This window comes from Zingiber officinale, chromosome 2A (assembly GCF_018446385.1).
Source record: "Zingiber officinale cultivar Zhangliang chromosome 2A, Zo_v1.1, whole genome shotgun sequence".
Lineage (NCBI taxonomy): Eukaryota > Viridiplantae > Streptophyta > Magnoliopsida > Zingiberales > Zingiberaceae > Zingiber > Zingiber officinale.
The window spans coordinates 21,689,892-21,707,355 of NC_055988.1; the positions used below are offsets into that span (position 1 = coordinate 21,689,892).

The window sequence follows — 17,464 nt, forward strand, 5'->3', positions numbered from 1 at the left end:
CCTGGCTCTTCTCAACCAAACTGATCAGACCTGATCAGAGGGGAATTGCACTAAACAATCTTCCCAAATGAACAACTGCACCTGCACTTGTCCATATCATCGAAGTCTTGTATTGTCAAACATCGAAACTCAAACCAAGACTCAAGCTTGGTCAACCAGGTCAGCCTTGACCTGAGGGATATTGCACCAACAATGTCCTCTCTATTCGAATAAAAATTCTGATCTAACTCGATAGTAATATGTTGACCAAGCTCAAACTTACATTGAGTCGGCTACTCAGTTGCTTACTTCCATAATAACCAAGTTTGTTTGGAAAAAGTATACAATCAAACTCCAAACGATAAACGACCACATTAACATTTCTTCAATGTATAAAATAGGGATACATGATAACAAAGAACTATTTTTCAACAACAAATCATTATAAGAATAAGAGAGAGTGATCTGCATGCCATTTAAAAGCATACTTCAAATCTACAAATGCCTTACTTTGTTTGTGACTTTGCTTTTTAGGTGTAGTTCAAATCCAAGACATCCATAATTGTAGGTGCATACATCAACAGATCATTCAATCAGGCAATCAAACTAAACGCGCGGGATCCAGTCATTGAGGAATTACAGGGGCCGAAATCTTGCGAGTGTTATAGGAGTGGCAATGAGAGCATTTTTGGCCGATGATGTGGTAGACGACTTCGGTAGTGCGATTGCAGTCATTGCAGAGGATCCACACCTACAAAATCACTGCAAATTAGCACTCATCTGTATTAAACATTTAGAAGAAAAGTTTAGTAATAATTCCTAATCATCTTAACTCTTGAACACAAGTTGAGTATGAAGTGCAACCTAATTGTGTATCAAGTATGATAAAGTTCAAAATTTCCAGAGAAAAAAAATGTTCAGAATCATGGAGGCATCATCAGGAGTAGTTTGTAGAAACAGCACTAACCTTTCTTGATCTGTAATTCCCCAGCATATCTGTCGCTTCTATCTGCAAAAGAGAGAACTTTAGATCATTCATTTTAACCTTTTACTAGAAGGATGTCGCTAGTGAAACAAGAAATCAATGGTACATTTTTCTCTTACCTCCTCATCCAACTTCTTCCAGATACTTGACATGTCCATTATTGACTTGGAGCATATCGGGCAACAATATCTACATCCATGATAACGAAAACAAGATAAGATTTTTTCAAATGGTAAAGATGAACAGATATCTGAAGTAAGTAGTGTTCTGAAACATTGATGTTTACTTTTCATGCTTCAACATTTCATTGAGACAGTCTGAATGCATAGTGTGCCCACACTGGAGAACAGTTGTTTCTTTCAGTGAGTCAAAGAGATACTGCATTGAGTTCCCAACAATTAGACATCGTTTCAGAAACCTTAAGTATGGATGGCATCATTACAGACCTCGTAACAGATCGAACAGTGGTGTCGCATTGAGTTCTCCACACACGAATGCTTATTGAGCAAACTATTAGAGTAGCAGGATCCTACATAACATATTGACAGAGAATTTGATACTGGAGGAACAAAGGAATTTTGAAGGAACTGAAATCAGAAAATTTAAGATTTGACCAATTCTTTAGACAAAGTTTGTTTCTTCTAATGAATACTGGCATAACTAACAAGCATTCTTAGATGGCATGTTGAAAACTCGAAGAAAAAAAAACTCAGTATCATTAACTGTTTTATTTCAGTAAAGTTATTTTATCAACTCTGGATGAAGCTTTTCTTAATATGTTCATCAGCTCAGCAATCTCAAATTGCTTGAAACACAGAATCCAATACTAGTTTTCTGTTACTAGATCCACTTTATCTGAAATCGGAATTGTCACATCTTTCTATATGGCCTACTGTCCTAGTAAAGATGTTCTAAGCAGTTCTTTTCAGTTTTAATGGATTACTGAACAAATAAGTAAAATTACTTAGATTTGAGATTCAATCTAGTATGTTGATATTATAGTATCTATCAAAGAAGCAAAAACTTGTGTAACTGTTAGAAGGAGAACATTATCTGGCATAACAGATAGACAACAGATCAGGTTCAATTCCATGAAGGTAAAAAGAAAAAAAACATGATCTTCGATTCCATTATCTGTGATCTAATGAACCAAGCATACATTTGGAGATTGCAACATAGTGAAAAACAAATGAAAAAAGCAAGAACTTTGGAAGGAGAAGATAATAATAGCACACCACATTTCTTGCAATGGAAGAAGTTCGCTCGACCACCAACTCTGCTCAGACACACAATCACCTTGAATAAGCCTCTTACTTTCAGTATGAATGAACACAAGAACACATAGAAGCTATAGCTGACCTGCAGATTCCACAGTCCTTGCAATGAAACTGCCCTTTCTCAATCTGGAAAATCAACAAACAATATACAAACATGAGAAAAGACCAAATCATGTATATATCAGAAAGGCCGCGATCATCCATTGATGAATAGTAACGTTACATCATCATCATGAAACTTGCAAATCTCACAGAAATACTCTCCCATGTTGATCCCACAGTTGGAACAGACCTGTGCAACCTGTGGAAACATGGCAAACAAGGGTAAACTTGTAGCCAAGCAAACACGACGAAAGGTTCAAGAATTTCTAAGATTCATCTCCACTCACACTTTGCTCGGTGCCACAAATTGCACAGATGACCTGCAAATCCACCAAAGTTTACGGATGAAGAGAAAGTGCACAAAACCTACTCGGAGAAATGTTCAGGGATCCGGAACTCACGGTTTCAACTTCAAACCGGCACATTTCATGACGCTCCTTCTGTGTGCAAAGATCAAAATGCCAAATACATATATACATATTAAAACAGGGAACAGCAAGGAGAGAACTTAGCGGCTGATACCGTGGACTCATTGTGACAGTGGCGGCAGTGAAAGATTTGGCTGCAGCAGGGTGTTCGAAGCATGCACCTTCTCCTATAATGCTTGCATCTGCCAAGTGCAGAGAGAAAAAACTCAGAAGTCGGATCAGAAGAAGAAGAAGAAGAAGAAGACAGAGAGGTGCGTGCGGCTAACAAACCCATATTCCATCTTGCCGGAGCTCAGTCGAGCATCGTCAGTGGAAAGCTCCATTCCCGGGAGACAATTTGCTTTTGTTAAAACGGCTATGGAGAAGCAGAGCACAGCGGAGCTCTTCAGAATTTATATGGATGAGTTAAAGGCGGTGGTTGGCGGCGCCCGCTAAAAAATAAGGCGACGGTAGAAGATTAGAAGGCAAAAGAATGCTTGTTGGTTGCGATGTCTTGAACAAAAGATAATTGTTATTTAGGAACAAGCATTGAGTTCAGTTGGCGGGTCAAAATGTTCAGTTGAAGTGGCTGATTCCCGTAGCAATCACTTCTAGATGATGAACAGCACTCGAACAACAATCTTATTCTATCTATGTGAGCATTTTGCTTGAATCTTTGGTTCAGAGACTACAATCTTATCTTTATGCGCGTGGATATTTTACTTGAGACTTTGGTTAAGGGACCGCAAGATCTTAAAATTTGGCGTCCCAAATTAAAATAATAATAATAATAACAATAATAATAAAATGAGTATCCTTTTTTAAGTCAAAAGAAAGCCTGTTTCGTCTCTAGAATATATTTTTTTTATTTCGGTTGTTACTGTGATAAAGATACACCCCTTCAAAAGTGATCGAAAGAGTGGAAATTAACTAACGTGGAGCACAAAGATAAATGGTCAAAGTTGTAAGATTGAGTGAACTATGAAATCATGAATTGTGAATGGTCGAGCGGGTCTCTAGAGTCGGTCAACCATAAAAGGACGATCGAATCATCTGAGCAGCCGCCCTCCACAACTTGCAATAAAGGTTCAGAGTTAAATACTAAGTTACACGGCCCACAACCCTGGCCGATCAGACCTTAGGTCCGATCAGACATAAAGTGCCTCTCCGACAATAATAAAGTCGAGTGAAGAACAAGCTAATAGCTCCATTTAGTACGACCAAATTGGTGGCGTCTCGACGAGAGGCCCTCGGTCGGCCTATAGCATGACCCATATACATATCTTACTGTACTCTTTTGGAAGTTTGTGTCGTCCACAACAGAGAATGTTCAGCAAACAAATAGTACTTTAGAAGTTTCTAACATGTCACATCAAAGATTTGCGTGCTTACTTAAGAAAATGTGTTAGGACACTTTCGACTTGTCTTTAGCTATGCCGCTTTATAAAATATGCATATACTTTGGGATGTGTGCACAAATGCTACAGTGATACTATAAAAAGGGGTCTCCATCCATATGCAGAGATATGCGATACTTCATTATTCTACACGCTCATTACTACAGTCTTTTACTATTCTTCTCCTCATACACGGATCATTAACTTGAGCGTCGGAGGACCAACGCTAGGGTTCCTTCTCTGGCCCAGCACTAATGCTCTTGGTTTTGCAGGACAGTGCAAAATCTTCTTCTAATTAACACCAGAGTCACATTCCTAACTAACCATCTTCTCAACTTTTAGATAGAATCATTAGTATTTTTACAACATTGATCGAATAGTTGTGCAATCGACCCTCTCACATTCTCGAACTTATCAGTTCTATCATCTCACTATCGATCCCTCCAAATTTTAGAGGAAATCAGGCTAAGATATTCCAAATCTTAGTTAGGGGATTAGAAAGTGTATAAGATATTGATTCTTAAGTAGCAATTATGAAACTAAGTATTGTAGCCACTACTTAGAGGGTGTTTGGCTCAGCTTATAAGCTCTCTAAAATAGCTTATAAGCTGTTTTGGAGCTTATAAACTCTTCAAATTTGTTTGGTAAAATTTTTTTCGAACAGCTTATAAGCTGTCAAAATAAGCTGTTTTTAAAAAAGTATGAAAGACCCACTTTTTTTAAAAAATATCTTATTTTAATAATTTTTTTCTCTAAAATATCTTTATATAATTTCATAAATCCTCATCTTATCCTCCATAAATTTTTATAAGCTTAATATCTTTTTATCTCCGCCTACTTTTCTTCCAATGCTGTGTCATCTTCTCGGCCAATGCCTCTTTCTAATTTTCTCTCCCCCGGTGCAAAAATTCGCCCAAAACCCTCTATTAATAAAAATCTCAAAATTCTCTATTAATAGCATGATACCCTTTTTGGTAATTTTATTAATAAAAAGATCTTATAATACCAAACACATCAATACCTTTAAGTTGATTGTAATAAGTTCACCCAAACACTTTAACAATTTATTTTTAAAATAAGATCTAACAACTTATAAGCTCCTAAAATAACTTATAAGTTGTACGAGCTTATAAACTATTTTTAATAAGTTTAGCCCAACACCCTCTTAGTAATTTCTACCATTATTTTAAAGTAATTTTAATTAATTTAAAATAATTTTAATAAAATTTAAATAATTTTAATCAAATTTAGAAAAATTATTTTGATATAATGGTCGATGGCTTTATAACAGTGACATCAAAATTTCTATCCATTATAACAGCTGCCCAACAACTATTAAATAAATGACATTTTTAAAATAAATTGTATGGCTGAATATCTTTGACTTTATTTTAGGGGTGCTCATAACAAATCTGTTTTTTTTTAATTTTTGTCTAATTTTTATAAAAGTCTTGTATTTTTAAAGTATTTAATGAAAATTTTAAATTTACAGATTCACCTATTTACCTCATCTAGACGATCATAGCAATTATTCAATGATCAAATAATTTGTATTTAAAAATAATTATTCATCCAACACTCCAACCTTATTTTATATTAACTTTTAAATTTTATTTTTTAAACACTCGTACTATAATTTTCTAAAATAATGTGTGAATCACTTTTAAATAAATAAAAATTCTCTCACACACTCCCTAAGTAGGTCATGCTTAGCTTCCGGATCAAAAACAATTTTATATATAATTAAAATCAATTTGATGAAAGACAAAAGGCATAATCACAAATAAAAGAAAACGACGAAAAGCAATCTTCCAACTCTCACCATGTTGTGTAATGTGTCAACGTACGAATTGAATGCTTCGAGTGCCTCCTCGGGACGGTCTCGCCTTTTTACCACCATGAATTGAATGCTTCGAGACACTTCTATTCTTTGTGGTCCATTGATCCTATTTTGGCCACGCTAGATGTTTCAATCAACATGTTGTGCCATTTATTCCCCGTCGTCGCCGCCATTGCTCGGCACGGCCAATCCAGTTCGAGCGGAAGAAGATTGAAGCAATTCAAGCAATGGGGCAAGAGGAAGAAGCATCAGAGATAGGGCAGGTAAACCGAGGAGGAGGAGGAGGAGGAATTGATGAAGAAAGTTGCGATTTTTGTGGGAACGCAAGGGCGCTCTTGTTCTGCCGGGCCGACGCCGCCCGGCTCTGCATCGCCTGCGACCGGCATGTCCACAACGCCAACGTAGTGTCCTCCCAGCACCGGCGCGCGCTCCTCTGCGACGGCTGCCGCTCCGCGCCTGCCTCCATCCTCTGCGCCTCCTCCCACTGCCGCGCGCTCCTCTGTTCCAACTGCGACTTCGACGCCCACCGCCGGTCTCATCCGCTGCACGACCGTCGCCCTGTTGATGATTTCGTCGGGTGCCCCTCGGCCGTGGGGCTGTTCGGACTGCTCGGGATTGGAGCCGACGAGAAGGAGTTGTTGGGTGGAGAGAGGGATGAGGTGGGCGACTACTTGGTAGAAGATGCTAGCGTTTGGGAAGCGAAACCGGTGCTCAGTTTGGAAGATCTCATAGTTCCCACCACTGCCAGCCATGGGTTTCAAGCTATGGGACTCCCTCCACTTCCAAAAGTATGCGAATCAATCAAAATTGTCCCTTTTTTCCCCCTTTTCTACTCTTTCATTCTTTAGATGAATTACTACTTCTGTTGTTTTATTTCGTCTTGAAGAAGAAAATTCTTATGTCTACCAGTACTCTACCTGTGCCTCGAGAATAACTCAATGAACTGTATGATGCTAGCGGCAGTGAAACTGAGTGTATTAAGTGCTCTAGGATTTACTAGTTTGCTCATCCTTGTCGTGTTGCTTAAATGAAATTACCATTCTTATTTGTGTTTCAGAATATGATCTTTCACTAGTGAGTGTGTACTGTCCAATTCAACAAACAAATACTGTCTAATGCAGCCTATGATTTACTAGCTTATATCTAGGTGAATAAATGTTCTTACTTTTTGGATGTTTTTGCATCAGCATCGAAATTCAACTTTCTGGAAACATAAAGAGGAGTTGATTTGGCAAATTCGTGAACTTGAAAAGCTTGAAGGATATGCTAGTCAAGACAAAGGATTTGGGGAGCCAGTGACAGAATCATTTTCTTTGGTTCAAGAAAAGGAAATTGAAAGTAATTATATTGGCTCTGCTGTTAGCAGTTCCTGGATTGCGGCAACTACTCCTAAGGTATGATTATGCCTATTTTATGAGTTGTTCATCTTTTCTTGCTAATAGTATCTCTGTAAACAATTGGTTTATATCATTGCAATATCACTACCTTGATTGTTTTATGCATGATATTGGAGATGTTGAATGTTTAACACTGTTGCTCTTGTTGGGAGTCAGGTATGAGTATGCCATTTATGGGAATTTAGTGCTATTTTATTCTTCTTACCTGAATGTTAGCTTTTTATCATTCTTCTTACCTGAATGCTTGTTTTTTTCTAAAAAGTTACCTTCCTTCAGTTAATATAATAGTTTCATCACTGTATACTATAAACAAAGTAATTTAAAGCCGTCAATCGCTCTATTTATTGTAGCTTCAAGCTATCTTTGCCATCCTGCACAGATTATCTAGATCACTAAGATTTTATTTATCATTCTTTCCCATTTTACATCTAAATTTTATTTCTCCAATTTTTGGAAAATTCACACTATCATATTTTTATGTTTATAGTTCATGCTGTCATTTGACTAACTAGATCTTAGTAGATAGTAGGAGAAAAAGAGATGCAGGTGGAACTTAATTCCCATTATTGCATTTATATGATGAAACCACATATACTTTATCACATGTTTTTTTATGAGGATGGCATTTAGTCATGACTTGGAAAATGGTTTGATTATTTTCTTGCATAAAATGGTAAATTAACAGAAAGAGAATGACCTTATTTTTTCCTTAATAAGAAGCCGATATTGGGTAAAAGACAATTATGCTCGCCCCCAGCGCCCCTGTCAACCTACCCCAAGACCATAACGAGGGACGTAAATCACGCTAACTGAGAAAGGTAAGATAGATGGGAGGGTGAGTTGTGTCGGAGTGTAGGTATTTACGCCTCACCAGCCTTGGGATTTGACCCTTCGCTTATTGGGAAAATTTGTCATCCACTTACCATCTCAGCTAAGCCCATGGGGGAATTAATAAGAAACCTACATGATGGTAAAAGGTGAATACACTCGCTCCCAGCGCCAATAAGAAGCCTATATATATGTATGTGAAGTGGTTGACTTGACTAGGTGGTAATTTATTGAATTAATAAATACTGCATAGCTATAGTAGAAATGCAACATAACATTTAAAATGGTGCATGTATGGTAAAAGTTGTACTAATTTAACCTAACATATTGTTGAGGTGAGCTTTAGCATAATGACCTACCCAAAGAGAAAATTAACCCATTAACTTTCTTAGGTTCAATCATTGTCTAAGCTACTCAGGCTTAATATAACAACCATTTTTTGGTGCAATTGTGCTCCAAGTGGTCCGGTGTGATTTTGGATTTTCATATTTGGGCAAAGGATTTAAATTAGACATTACTATGTGTATTGGATATGTACATGTTCAGTGCGCAAGGGCATGCAGGAACATACATGGAGTTTGGAGAGTTCATATGGTTGATGGCTTGGCGTGGTCAAGGTGGCACGCTCAGTGTCTTGGAGGTCCTCTTAGATCGGAGAAGGAGACGTTCAAGGGACCATAAGACGAGGAGCATTGAGGTGGCATGAGAGTAGCTCTGCTTTGCAACATGATGACTCGAGGTCCATAGAGATAAGAGAAGGTTTCATGAGAAAGATCGATTGATTACAAAACAAGGAGCATCGAGGTAGCAAGGACGGCAACTTTGGAGGTAGACTATGAAGGTAAGAGGCATGACCACATGAAAGATGACATGTGGAGGAGCCGATGGCTTGAGTTCATCCAAGGGACGTATGACCTAATGATAGATGTCTGAGAGGCAAAGTCAAGCTACATGGTAAAACGTCGATGAGTTGTGAGTATTAAGTGACCTGTACCCATGGGGGATAAGGGTAGAACTCAATATAGGTGGACTCAACCTTAGTGGTGGTCGTACTCAGGATCAACGATTAGTGACGGACAATAGCCAATTAGTGACTAGGAAACCCAGTACCCAAGTGGATTTAAGTTATACATTGTCATGTGTATTTGATGTGTGTGCTTGAGTGTGTAAGAGCATGTAGGAACATATATGGAGCTTGGAGAGCTCATATAGTTGATGGCTCAGCGTGGTTAAGGTGGCATGCAGAGTGTCTTGGAGGTCCTCTTAGATTGGAGAAGGATAGTATGACACGTTTGAGGGGCACCAAGACGAGGAGCACTGAGATGGTATTGGAGTAACTCTGGAACATTCCAAGTGGCAACTCGATGGCTTGAATTCCATAAAGATCGAAGAAGGTTGCATGAAGTAAATAGAGGGATTATATGATGCGGAGCATCAAGGCAACAAGGACGACAACAGTTGGAGGTAGACTATGAAAAAAAAGGTAGATCCACTATCTTAACAGTCCCTTAGTGTTGGCCCCACGAATATCGAGGGAGGTAAATGTAGGTACATAGGTCATAGATGCATGGTGGGGTAAATCCGAGGTCATCAGTTTCTGAGAATCGATCCTAGCCATTATGTCAGAGATGTCATGCGCCCACTGTCTGCGCTACACCCTGGGACTGGAAGTAGACTATGAAGGCAAGAGGCGTGAAGGATGGCACGTGGAGGAGCCGAGGGTTCAAGTGAATCCGAGGGATGTATGGCCTAATGTTAAATGGCTGAGGGGAAAAGTCAAGCTGCATGGTAAGACTCCGGTGAGCTGAGTGTAAGTAACATGTAATCATGGGGGACAAGGGTAGAGTCCAACATAGACGAACTCAACCTTAGAGGTAGGTAATCAGTATCAACAATCGACTGGTGATGGTTAATGATCAATTGGTGACCAAGAAACTCAATACCCTAAGTGGATTTGAGGTTTGGGATTTATTAGTTGACTGGTGTTAGAATATAATCGATTGTTGGACAAGTCAACTAGTGGATGAGTTGACTAATATGAATCAGTTGACTCAGTCCAAGGAGTTAGCAAACAAGATATTTTGTGGCTGATTTTTGATTGGAGGAGGAATTAGTAGAAGGGTGATGTTCGATCTGGCTTAAATGGAGAAAGGGTGACAAGTCAACTAGTGGATGAGTTGAATAATATGAATCAGTTGACTCAGTCCAAGGAGTTAGCAAACAAGATATTTTTGTGGCTGATTTTTGATTGGAGGAGGAATTAGTAGAAGGGTGATGTTCGATCTGGCTTAAATGGAGAAAGGGTGGCAATAAAGATTGCATTTGAATGCGCAGTGAAAGAGGAGTGTTACAAGGGTTTATTTAAGCAGTTATACAAATTGAGGAACAACTCATTGGATACGATTTGCTTTGAGAATCCATTTGGTAGCTACCTAGTACCTAGTCTATATGGAACTTCTCGTACAAAATGAGTGCAACTCGTTTATAGATTTAAGGGGAAGGCAACAATGTTGTTTCCTCTTGAGGTGTGAAGGTGGATGTGACTTTGGATTGAAAGAGGAATTAGAAGGGTAGTGTCCGATGTGGCTTAAGGGGAGAAAGTGTGGCGACAAAGACCACCTTTGATTGCGCGCAAGAGAGAGGAGTGTGAGTGTGTGACAAGGGCCTTTTTAGCAGCTATGCAAGTTGAGGAACAAAACACCGAATGTAACTCGCTGTGAGAATCCATTTGGTGGCTACCTAGTTTTTGTGCAAATTCTCAAACAAACGAGTGCAACTCATTTAAGACTTGAAATTGTGGATCGACATAAACGTTGGTGCATAGTTCATACAACACGACCTCTGTTAAGAGATCTGCTAAAAACCATTCGATACAACACTTGTGGAATTTGTGCATATTGAAAGTTGAATTAAGGTGTTCTCAATTCATTTTTTACAAGTAGATTTTCTGGGAAATTAAATGACATTATGAAGTGGGTCGAAGGGACATAGTATTTCAAATTTGAAGTCATACCGTAAGATGATAAGATGATTGAATTGCAGGAAACCTTCAATGTGAAAGGCTTTGTGAATAGTGGAATCTTCTAACAGCCTTCATGCAAACCAAAGAGTTGTCATTTATAGTATGTCGTTAATAATTGCTCACTAGGTGATTAATTAGTTTACTTAAATTTGAGGGGTTTAATTGAATTAAATTTATCAATTAACTTATTTAATTAAACACAGAGGAGCATGTTAAAATTAAAGAGTCAACTAGATTTAAATATTGGAGATATTTAAAGAACCCAACTAAGTCGAATTGTTACACAATTCTTAATTGTAAAGTTACATTTTGATTTTCTTTTTATGGAATTAATTGAGAAGGCGACATCTCTTAAATTAGAATAGAATGCAACTCTTTAAATTGGGATAATTAGCAATCTGATCATTGCTTTTTCCTCATTAAGTTTGACTAGGGGTTGGCAAATGGTCCTCCATTCTTCTTCTGTTTGATTGTCTAATTGTTGATCGATCTCCACCTTTCTCTTGAAGAATGTTGGATGTCTGGACACTAGTTTCTCCTCCTCTGTGCTCGAGGTGGCACACTGGTGTGAATGACATAGAGGCTAGGCACTTGAACTAATTAGACCCTAAGGTATAAATATCATTTTCATCAACTTGATGTTATATATGTTGTTTGATTTAATCTGCAGAAAGCTTGATCAGGCTAAATAAAAATTTAAAATATTTTTCATTCTTTTGATCGAGTCATGCAATCCCAACAATGTTAGGTTTGGTGAACCAGGTGAACAATTACCTTGTAGTATAGAAGGGATCTCCTGGACCCCTTGTCTCGGTCCCCTCCTTGTCCACTCCACAATTGGCACATCAGATCGCGGTCGGAATCTGGCCACAATTGGCTACAATCTCTCTTGGGTTCACCTTCCCACCCAGGTTGTAGTTTGGGTCGGGGCCTGGTTGGAGGCCGTTGGCGATGGGCGGGCTGTCAGGCGTTGAGCAGAGGGGGCGGCCCGCCCACCGCCGGTGGTCTTTGGCCGCCTGCCCCGACCCAAACTACAACTTCGGTGGGAAGGAAGGTGAACCCAAGAGAGATCGCAGCCGATTATGGTCGGATTCTGGCCATGATCTGATGTGCCAATTGTGGAGTAGACTAGGAGGGGACCATGACAAGGGGTCCAGGAGATCCCTTCTCCTTGTAGTATGATTTTAATCATCTAAGCAATCTAGCGGTCTAGACCAAACTTTGATAGGGCAACACCAATTTTGCCTTACCACTCGACTATGTCAGCAAACAAAAATTTGATCCATATCTAAAACAGATTCTAAAATAGGTAAAAGAAATAGTATTGATTGATATTCTTTACTAAGATTCTATTACTATTTTTATATCCAATTTAGATTATTACCTTCAATTGGTCTTTATACCCCTTCATAATTTCTTTAGCCCTTTGATTTGTTTTATATTTTTTGATGATCCTTTGTCTATTTTCTCCTTTTATTAGGTTTCCTATTATCACCTGTTGAGTCCTTGTATCATTTTAGGGAGCCTTGGCACTGTGGTAAAGTTGTTGCCATGTGATCTTGAGGTCATGAGTTCGAGTCACAGAAACGGTCTCTTACAAAATGCAATGTAAGGTTGCGTACAATAAAACTAATGTGGTTCAACCCTTTCCCGAGATCTCGCACGGGCCGGAGCTTCATGCACCGAACTGTCCTTTGGGTCCTTTTGTCCTTTTACCATTACCACCATCAATACATCAAGATCTATTCTAATAAATGCCTCCATTCTCATCTTCCAATATCCAATTTATTCCATCACTTAAGTGGGAGGATGATAATGGTTTCTAACCATTGCTCTTTGGATGTTAATCTTTAAATTTAGAACACCCACTCTAATACCAACTAATAGGATGGTAGTAGAGCAATCTTATCTGCTAAAATCTTAGTCCTAGGCTTTGATACCGACTATTAGGGTGTGTGAGATGGTTGAATATATAGTGAGCTTTAATCATTTGAATATTGTACAAAATGCAAAGAAGACGATAATGTCAGTGTTGAATATATATGTTTGTGTCAAATATACAAATCACAAAAAAATAGTAAATTTGCAAACAACACAACTAACACAATTTTACATAGTTTGGAGATCCTATTTTTACTGCACAGCCTATGATGCATTTGGTGCATCAGCCCCACAAATCCATTGTGAATCTCCCCTTTAAAAGAGGTAATGAGATAAAACCTCTACAACACCCAACTTAATTATGCTCTCGAATAATTTTTACTCTTTCTAAGACAATGAAAGACTAGAGAGTAAATTACAATCATTGTCCTTGGAGTCTTTTAAGCACTTTTGAATATAGAAGAATGGTATTACTAAATGCATTCATTTGCACAACCGATAGCTACTCATCAGAGAATATAGAAGAAACACATAAACAAGCATATCTTATTAGTGTAAGTTTATTGATGTATACATCTAGGGGTGGTTCGGCACGGTATACCGAACCATCAACTGGTATACCTTATCGTACCGAAAAATTCGGTATAAAAAAATTTCATACCGATATCGGTATATCGAAATTCCGGTATGGTATTAATTCCATATCGTTTATAGTAAAATTTCGGTATTGGTATAGTATATTAAAAATTTTGATATAAATCCTATTACACCGTACCAAATTTTTTGGTATACCGTAAAATCGGTATATTTCGGTAAATTTTAGTACGGTCTGTACGGTATACCAAATTTTTAATATTTTTTCCCACCCCTATATACATGGAGACCTTTAAAGAAATTAACTAACATAACACTAAAAAAATGTAAAATGAAAAAAATGAAAACCATACAAGAAGACCAAAAAAGAACTGCCCAAGAACTCATGTTGCTAAGTTCATCTTAGAGTAATCACTTAACTTTGTTTGTCAATAATTATGTTACTTTTAACTTTGTTTGTCAATAATTGTGTTATTTTTGATGAAGCAAACTGCAGTGCTCACTACCATCAGCTCAATTTTACTGAAATTACTCAGAATCCACAATCTTGTTGACCAGTTTTTCTAAGATTCATTTGAAGCAGTGTATCCCGCTAGCTGATAAACTTTCATTCTTAGAGTACTTCAACAAGAAAATGAAATTAGAATTGTTGTTACAGTGAATTTGCAAAAGAAACTTCTCTTTTTGGAGGGAAAGAAAAGAACTGAGATGTTAGAAACTCTTTTAATGTGCAGAACATTATTCCTGAGTGCAATCAAGCCGATGAAGGTCAAGAAGTCTTGAGTACACTGGATTTGTTGAATCCTTGTGGGGAATATAATGGAAGCTCTTCTATTGTAAATTTGAAATCTCTGAATGGTGCTATTGAAGTCGATGCATGTCCACATCATGCCACTGATATAATCCATTCTAATGAAGACTCAGGCCCTAAAGATACAAAGCAACTTTTAGCTTGCCCAGACCGAAGCTCGATGATCTCACGGTACAAGGAGAAGAGGAAGACACGCAGGTAAGAATTAAGGTGTCTTTATTGAGCAAGCCTAGGTGATCTACTTGGGCTGTGGGCCATGAGGGCAGACGCCGACATCGTCACCCTGACTAGCCTCTTCTTTTCTTCACTTTTTTCCCTTTCTCTTCCCGTAAATCTCCTTTCCACTATTGTTGGGCCCCCGGCTTACAGTCCGGGTAGCCATCAACGTGGCTCCGCCATTGTGAACTGTAACTTTCTACCTCTATTGATTTCTCTATCTTCTTCTTTAACTAAGCAGATATGATAAACTGATAAGATATGAATCACGGAAGATACGAGCTGATACCAGGCTGAGAATCAAGGGTCGGTTTGCTAAAGTGAACCCGAATCAGTGAAATATCGATGAGTAGTATGTCAAGAAATGCAGGTAGCAATCACCACCCAATTCAGACGAGATGGATAAAATCCGGCAGATCTTGAGCAAATGATTGATGCACATTGTTTAATGGGAGGACAAGTATTTTGTATTCTTATAAACATGCTTAAATACTTATCTATATATATTATATGACATGCTTAAAAACAAACAGAAATCCATTTTGTTTTTGTTTTTGTTTTCCAATTGTTCCATGTAATACTGATATGACTCGATAAGTATTTGTTTGTAATGTTTGTAAGTTTGTGTTGTTGCTGAGGAAGAGAGATTTTTATCCTGAAACATCTTCTAAAACGTTCACTGCATGACTTATAAAGAAGTGGCTTAATCTCTCATATTTGTCGGTGTGTATATATTAATTAAGATAGTTAAGATGGTTGTATAGATATATAAAGATGACTAATATAAGAAATGAAAATATTAAAGAGAAAGTTGAAATTATATCTATTAAAAGAAAATTTTTGTAGATATGTTTAAGATGATACGAATATGTACCTAGATAGATGATCAAGTTAGGTGATATGAAATTATGATACATATACACATCAAACGAGAAAGAAAAAAAATAAAAAAAAATTTAGTTAATAATAGTAAAGTAAGATAAAATTTATTTAAAATTTATTTAAATATAAATAATAATATAGTAGAGGGTTATGTAGACATACAAAGATGAACAATATAATAAATGAAAATATTAAAGAGAAAATTAAAATTATATTTATTAAAATAAAATTTCTTGAGACATGTTTAAGATGGTACGAATATGTACATAGATAGATTAAGTTATGTGAAATTATGATAAATATACACATCAAACGAGAAAGAAAAAAAAACTTTGGTTAATAATAGTAAAATAAAATAAAATTTATTATTTAAATATAAATAATAATAATAATATAGTAGAGGATAGATTCTAATAACTTAGAACGATATATAATCGGCGCTATCTAGTAAAAAATGATTTATTTATTGTTATTGTATATTAGCCAAGATGAACACATTAATACTTTCTATTTGCATTTGCATGAATTACATCTCTAGTCAACTAATAAGGTATCGGTGATCGAACCAATTCAACTAGAAATAAAACCTTTATGCCTTCAATCAAATTCTTGGTCAATTAATCATATTAGTTGATTCAATGTGATCATCAATCGAGTAAGTCTTTGATTTCGATCTTAAAATATTTATTTCTCAATCGACCCATCACCTAAGTAAACTAACTATTCAACGTCTAGAATACAATTTGTTTACTCATAATTTTTGACAATTCAGGGCTAGCTTCTCTGTGTTTTAGTTATTATTTAATTGACTTTTACCTACGATTTTCGTTTCCTAAGACATTTCATCTATGGATATGACATGCTGAAAAACAAACAGAAATCCATTTTGTTTTTTTTTTCCAATTGTTCCATGTAATACTGATATGACTCGATAAGTATTTGTTTGTAATGTTTGTAAGTTTGTGTTGTTGCTGAGGAAGACAGATTTTTATCCTGAAACATCTTCTAAAACGTTCACTGCATGACTTATAAAGAAGTGGCTTAATCTCTCATATTTGTCGGTGTGTATATATTAATTAAGGTAGTTAAGATGGTTATGTAGACATATAAAGATGAACAATATAATAAATGAACATATTAAAGAGAAAGTTGAAATTATATCTATTAAAAGAAAATTTCTTTAGACATATTTAAGATGATACGAATATGTACAAAGATGGATGTATCAAACGAGAAAGAAAAAAAATCAAAAAAACTTTGGTTAATAATAGTAAAATAAGATAAAATTTATTTAAATATAAATAATAATATAGTAGAGGTTATGTAGACATACAAAGATGAACAATATAATAAATGAAAATATTAAAGAGAAAATTGAAATTATATCTATTAAAATAAAATTTCTTGAGGCATGTTTAAAATGATACGAATATGTACATAGATAGATTAAGTTATGTGAAATTATGATAAATATACACATCAAACGAGAAAGAAATTTTTTTTTTGATTAATAATAATAAAATAAGATAAAATTTATTTAAATATAAATAATAATAATATAGTAAAGGATAGATTCTAATAATGTAGAAAGATATATATAATCGGCGCTATCTAGTAAAAAATGATTTATTTATTGTTATTGTATGTTAGTCAAGACGAACACATTAATACTTTCTATTTGTATTTGCATGAATTACATCTCTAGTCAACTAATAAGGTTCATCGAACCAATTCAACTATAAATAAAACCTTTATGCCTTCAATCAAATTCTTGGTCAATTAATCATATTAGTTGATTCAATGTGATCATCAATCGAGTAAGTCTTTGATTTCGATCTTAAAACCC

The 17,464-nt window shown here is 36.4% G+C and overlaps 2 protein-coding genes across 2 annotated transcripts; one reads left to right on the forward strand and one right to left on the reverse strand.

The window, feature by feature from the left end:
- Positions 1 to 353: 353 nt before the first annotated feature.
- Positions 354 to 3,180, reverse strand: LOC122044451 (E3 ubiquitin-protein ligase MIEL1-like). The gene is made up of 12 exons (XM_042604927.1): positions 3,042 to 3,180; positions 2,866 to 2,953; positions 2,745 to 2,783; positions 2,631 to 2,663; positions 2,465 to 2,542; positions 2,324 to 2,367; positions 2,200 to 2,240; positions 1,411 to 1,493; positions 1,251 to 1,342; positions 1,084 to 1,153; positions 947 to 988; positions 354 to 730 (listed from the first exon to the last, which is right to left on the reverse strand). Exons 1-12 carry the CDS (start codon positions 3,092 to 3,094, stop codon positions 605 to 607), a joined length of 789 nt encoding a protein of 262 aa, XP_042460861.1. The 5' UTR covers positions 3,095 to 3,180; the 3' UTR covers positions 354 to 604.
- Positions 3,181 to 6,059: 2,879 nt separating this feature from the next.
- On the forward strand, positions 6,060 to 15,397 carry LOC122040923 (zinc finger protein CONSTANS-LIKE 13-like). The gene is made up of 4 exons (XM_042600412.1): positions 6,060 to 6,775; positions 7,175 to 7,381; positions 14,444 to 14,718; positions 14,978 to 15,397. Exons 1-4 carry the CDS (start codon positions 6,215 to 6,217, stop codon positions 15,072 to 15,074), a joined length of 1,140 nt encoding a protein of 379 aa, XP_042456346.1. The 5' UTR covers positions 6,060 to 6,214; the 3' UTR covers positions 15,075 to 15,397.
- The last annotated feature ends 2,067 nt before the right edge of the window (positions 15,398 to 17,464 follow it).

Bases quoted from the DNA above. Each gene is read 5' to 3' on its own strand.
- LOC122044451 (XM_042604927.1), bottom strand. From the start codon at position 3,094: ATGGAGCTTTCCACTGACGATGCTCGACTGAGCTCCGGCAAGATGGAA. The intron at 2,543-2,630 runs GTGAGTGGAGAT...ATGTTTCCACAG, and splicing joins TTTGTGGCACCGAGCAAAGT to GTTGCACAGGTCTGTTCCAA. The intron at 2,241-2,323 runs GTCAGCTATAGC...GTGTCTGAGCAG, and splicing joins AAGGACTGTGGAATCTGCAG to AGTTGGTGGTCGAGCGAACT.
- LOC122040923 (XM_042600412.1), top strand. From the start codon at position 6,215: ATGGGGCAAGAGGAAGAAGCATCAGAGATAGGGCAGGTAAACCGAGGA. The intron at 6,776-7,174 runs GTATGCGAATCA...TTTTTGCATCAG, and splicing joins GACTCCCTCCACTTCCAAAA to CATCGAAATTCAACTTTCTG. The intron at 7,382-14,443 runs GTATGATTATGC...TTTAATGTGCAG, and splicing joins TTGCGGCAACTACTCCTAAG to AACATTATTCCTGAGTGCAA.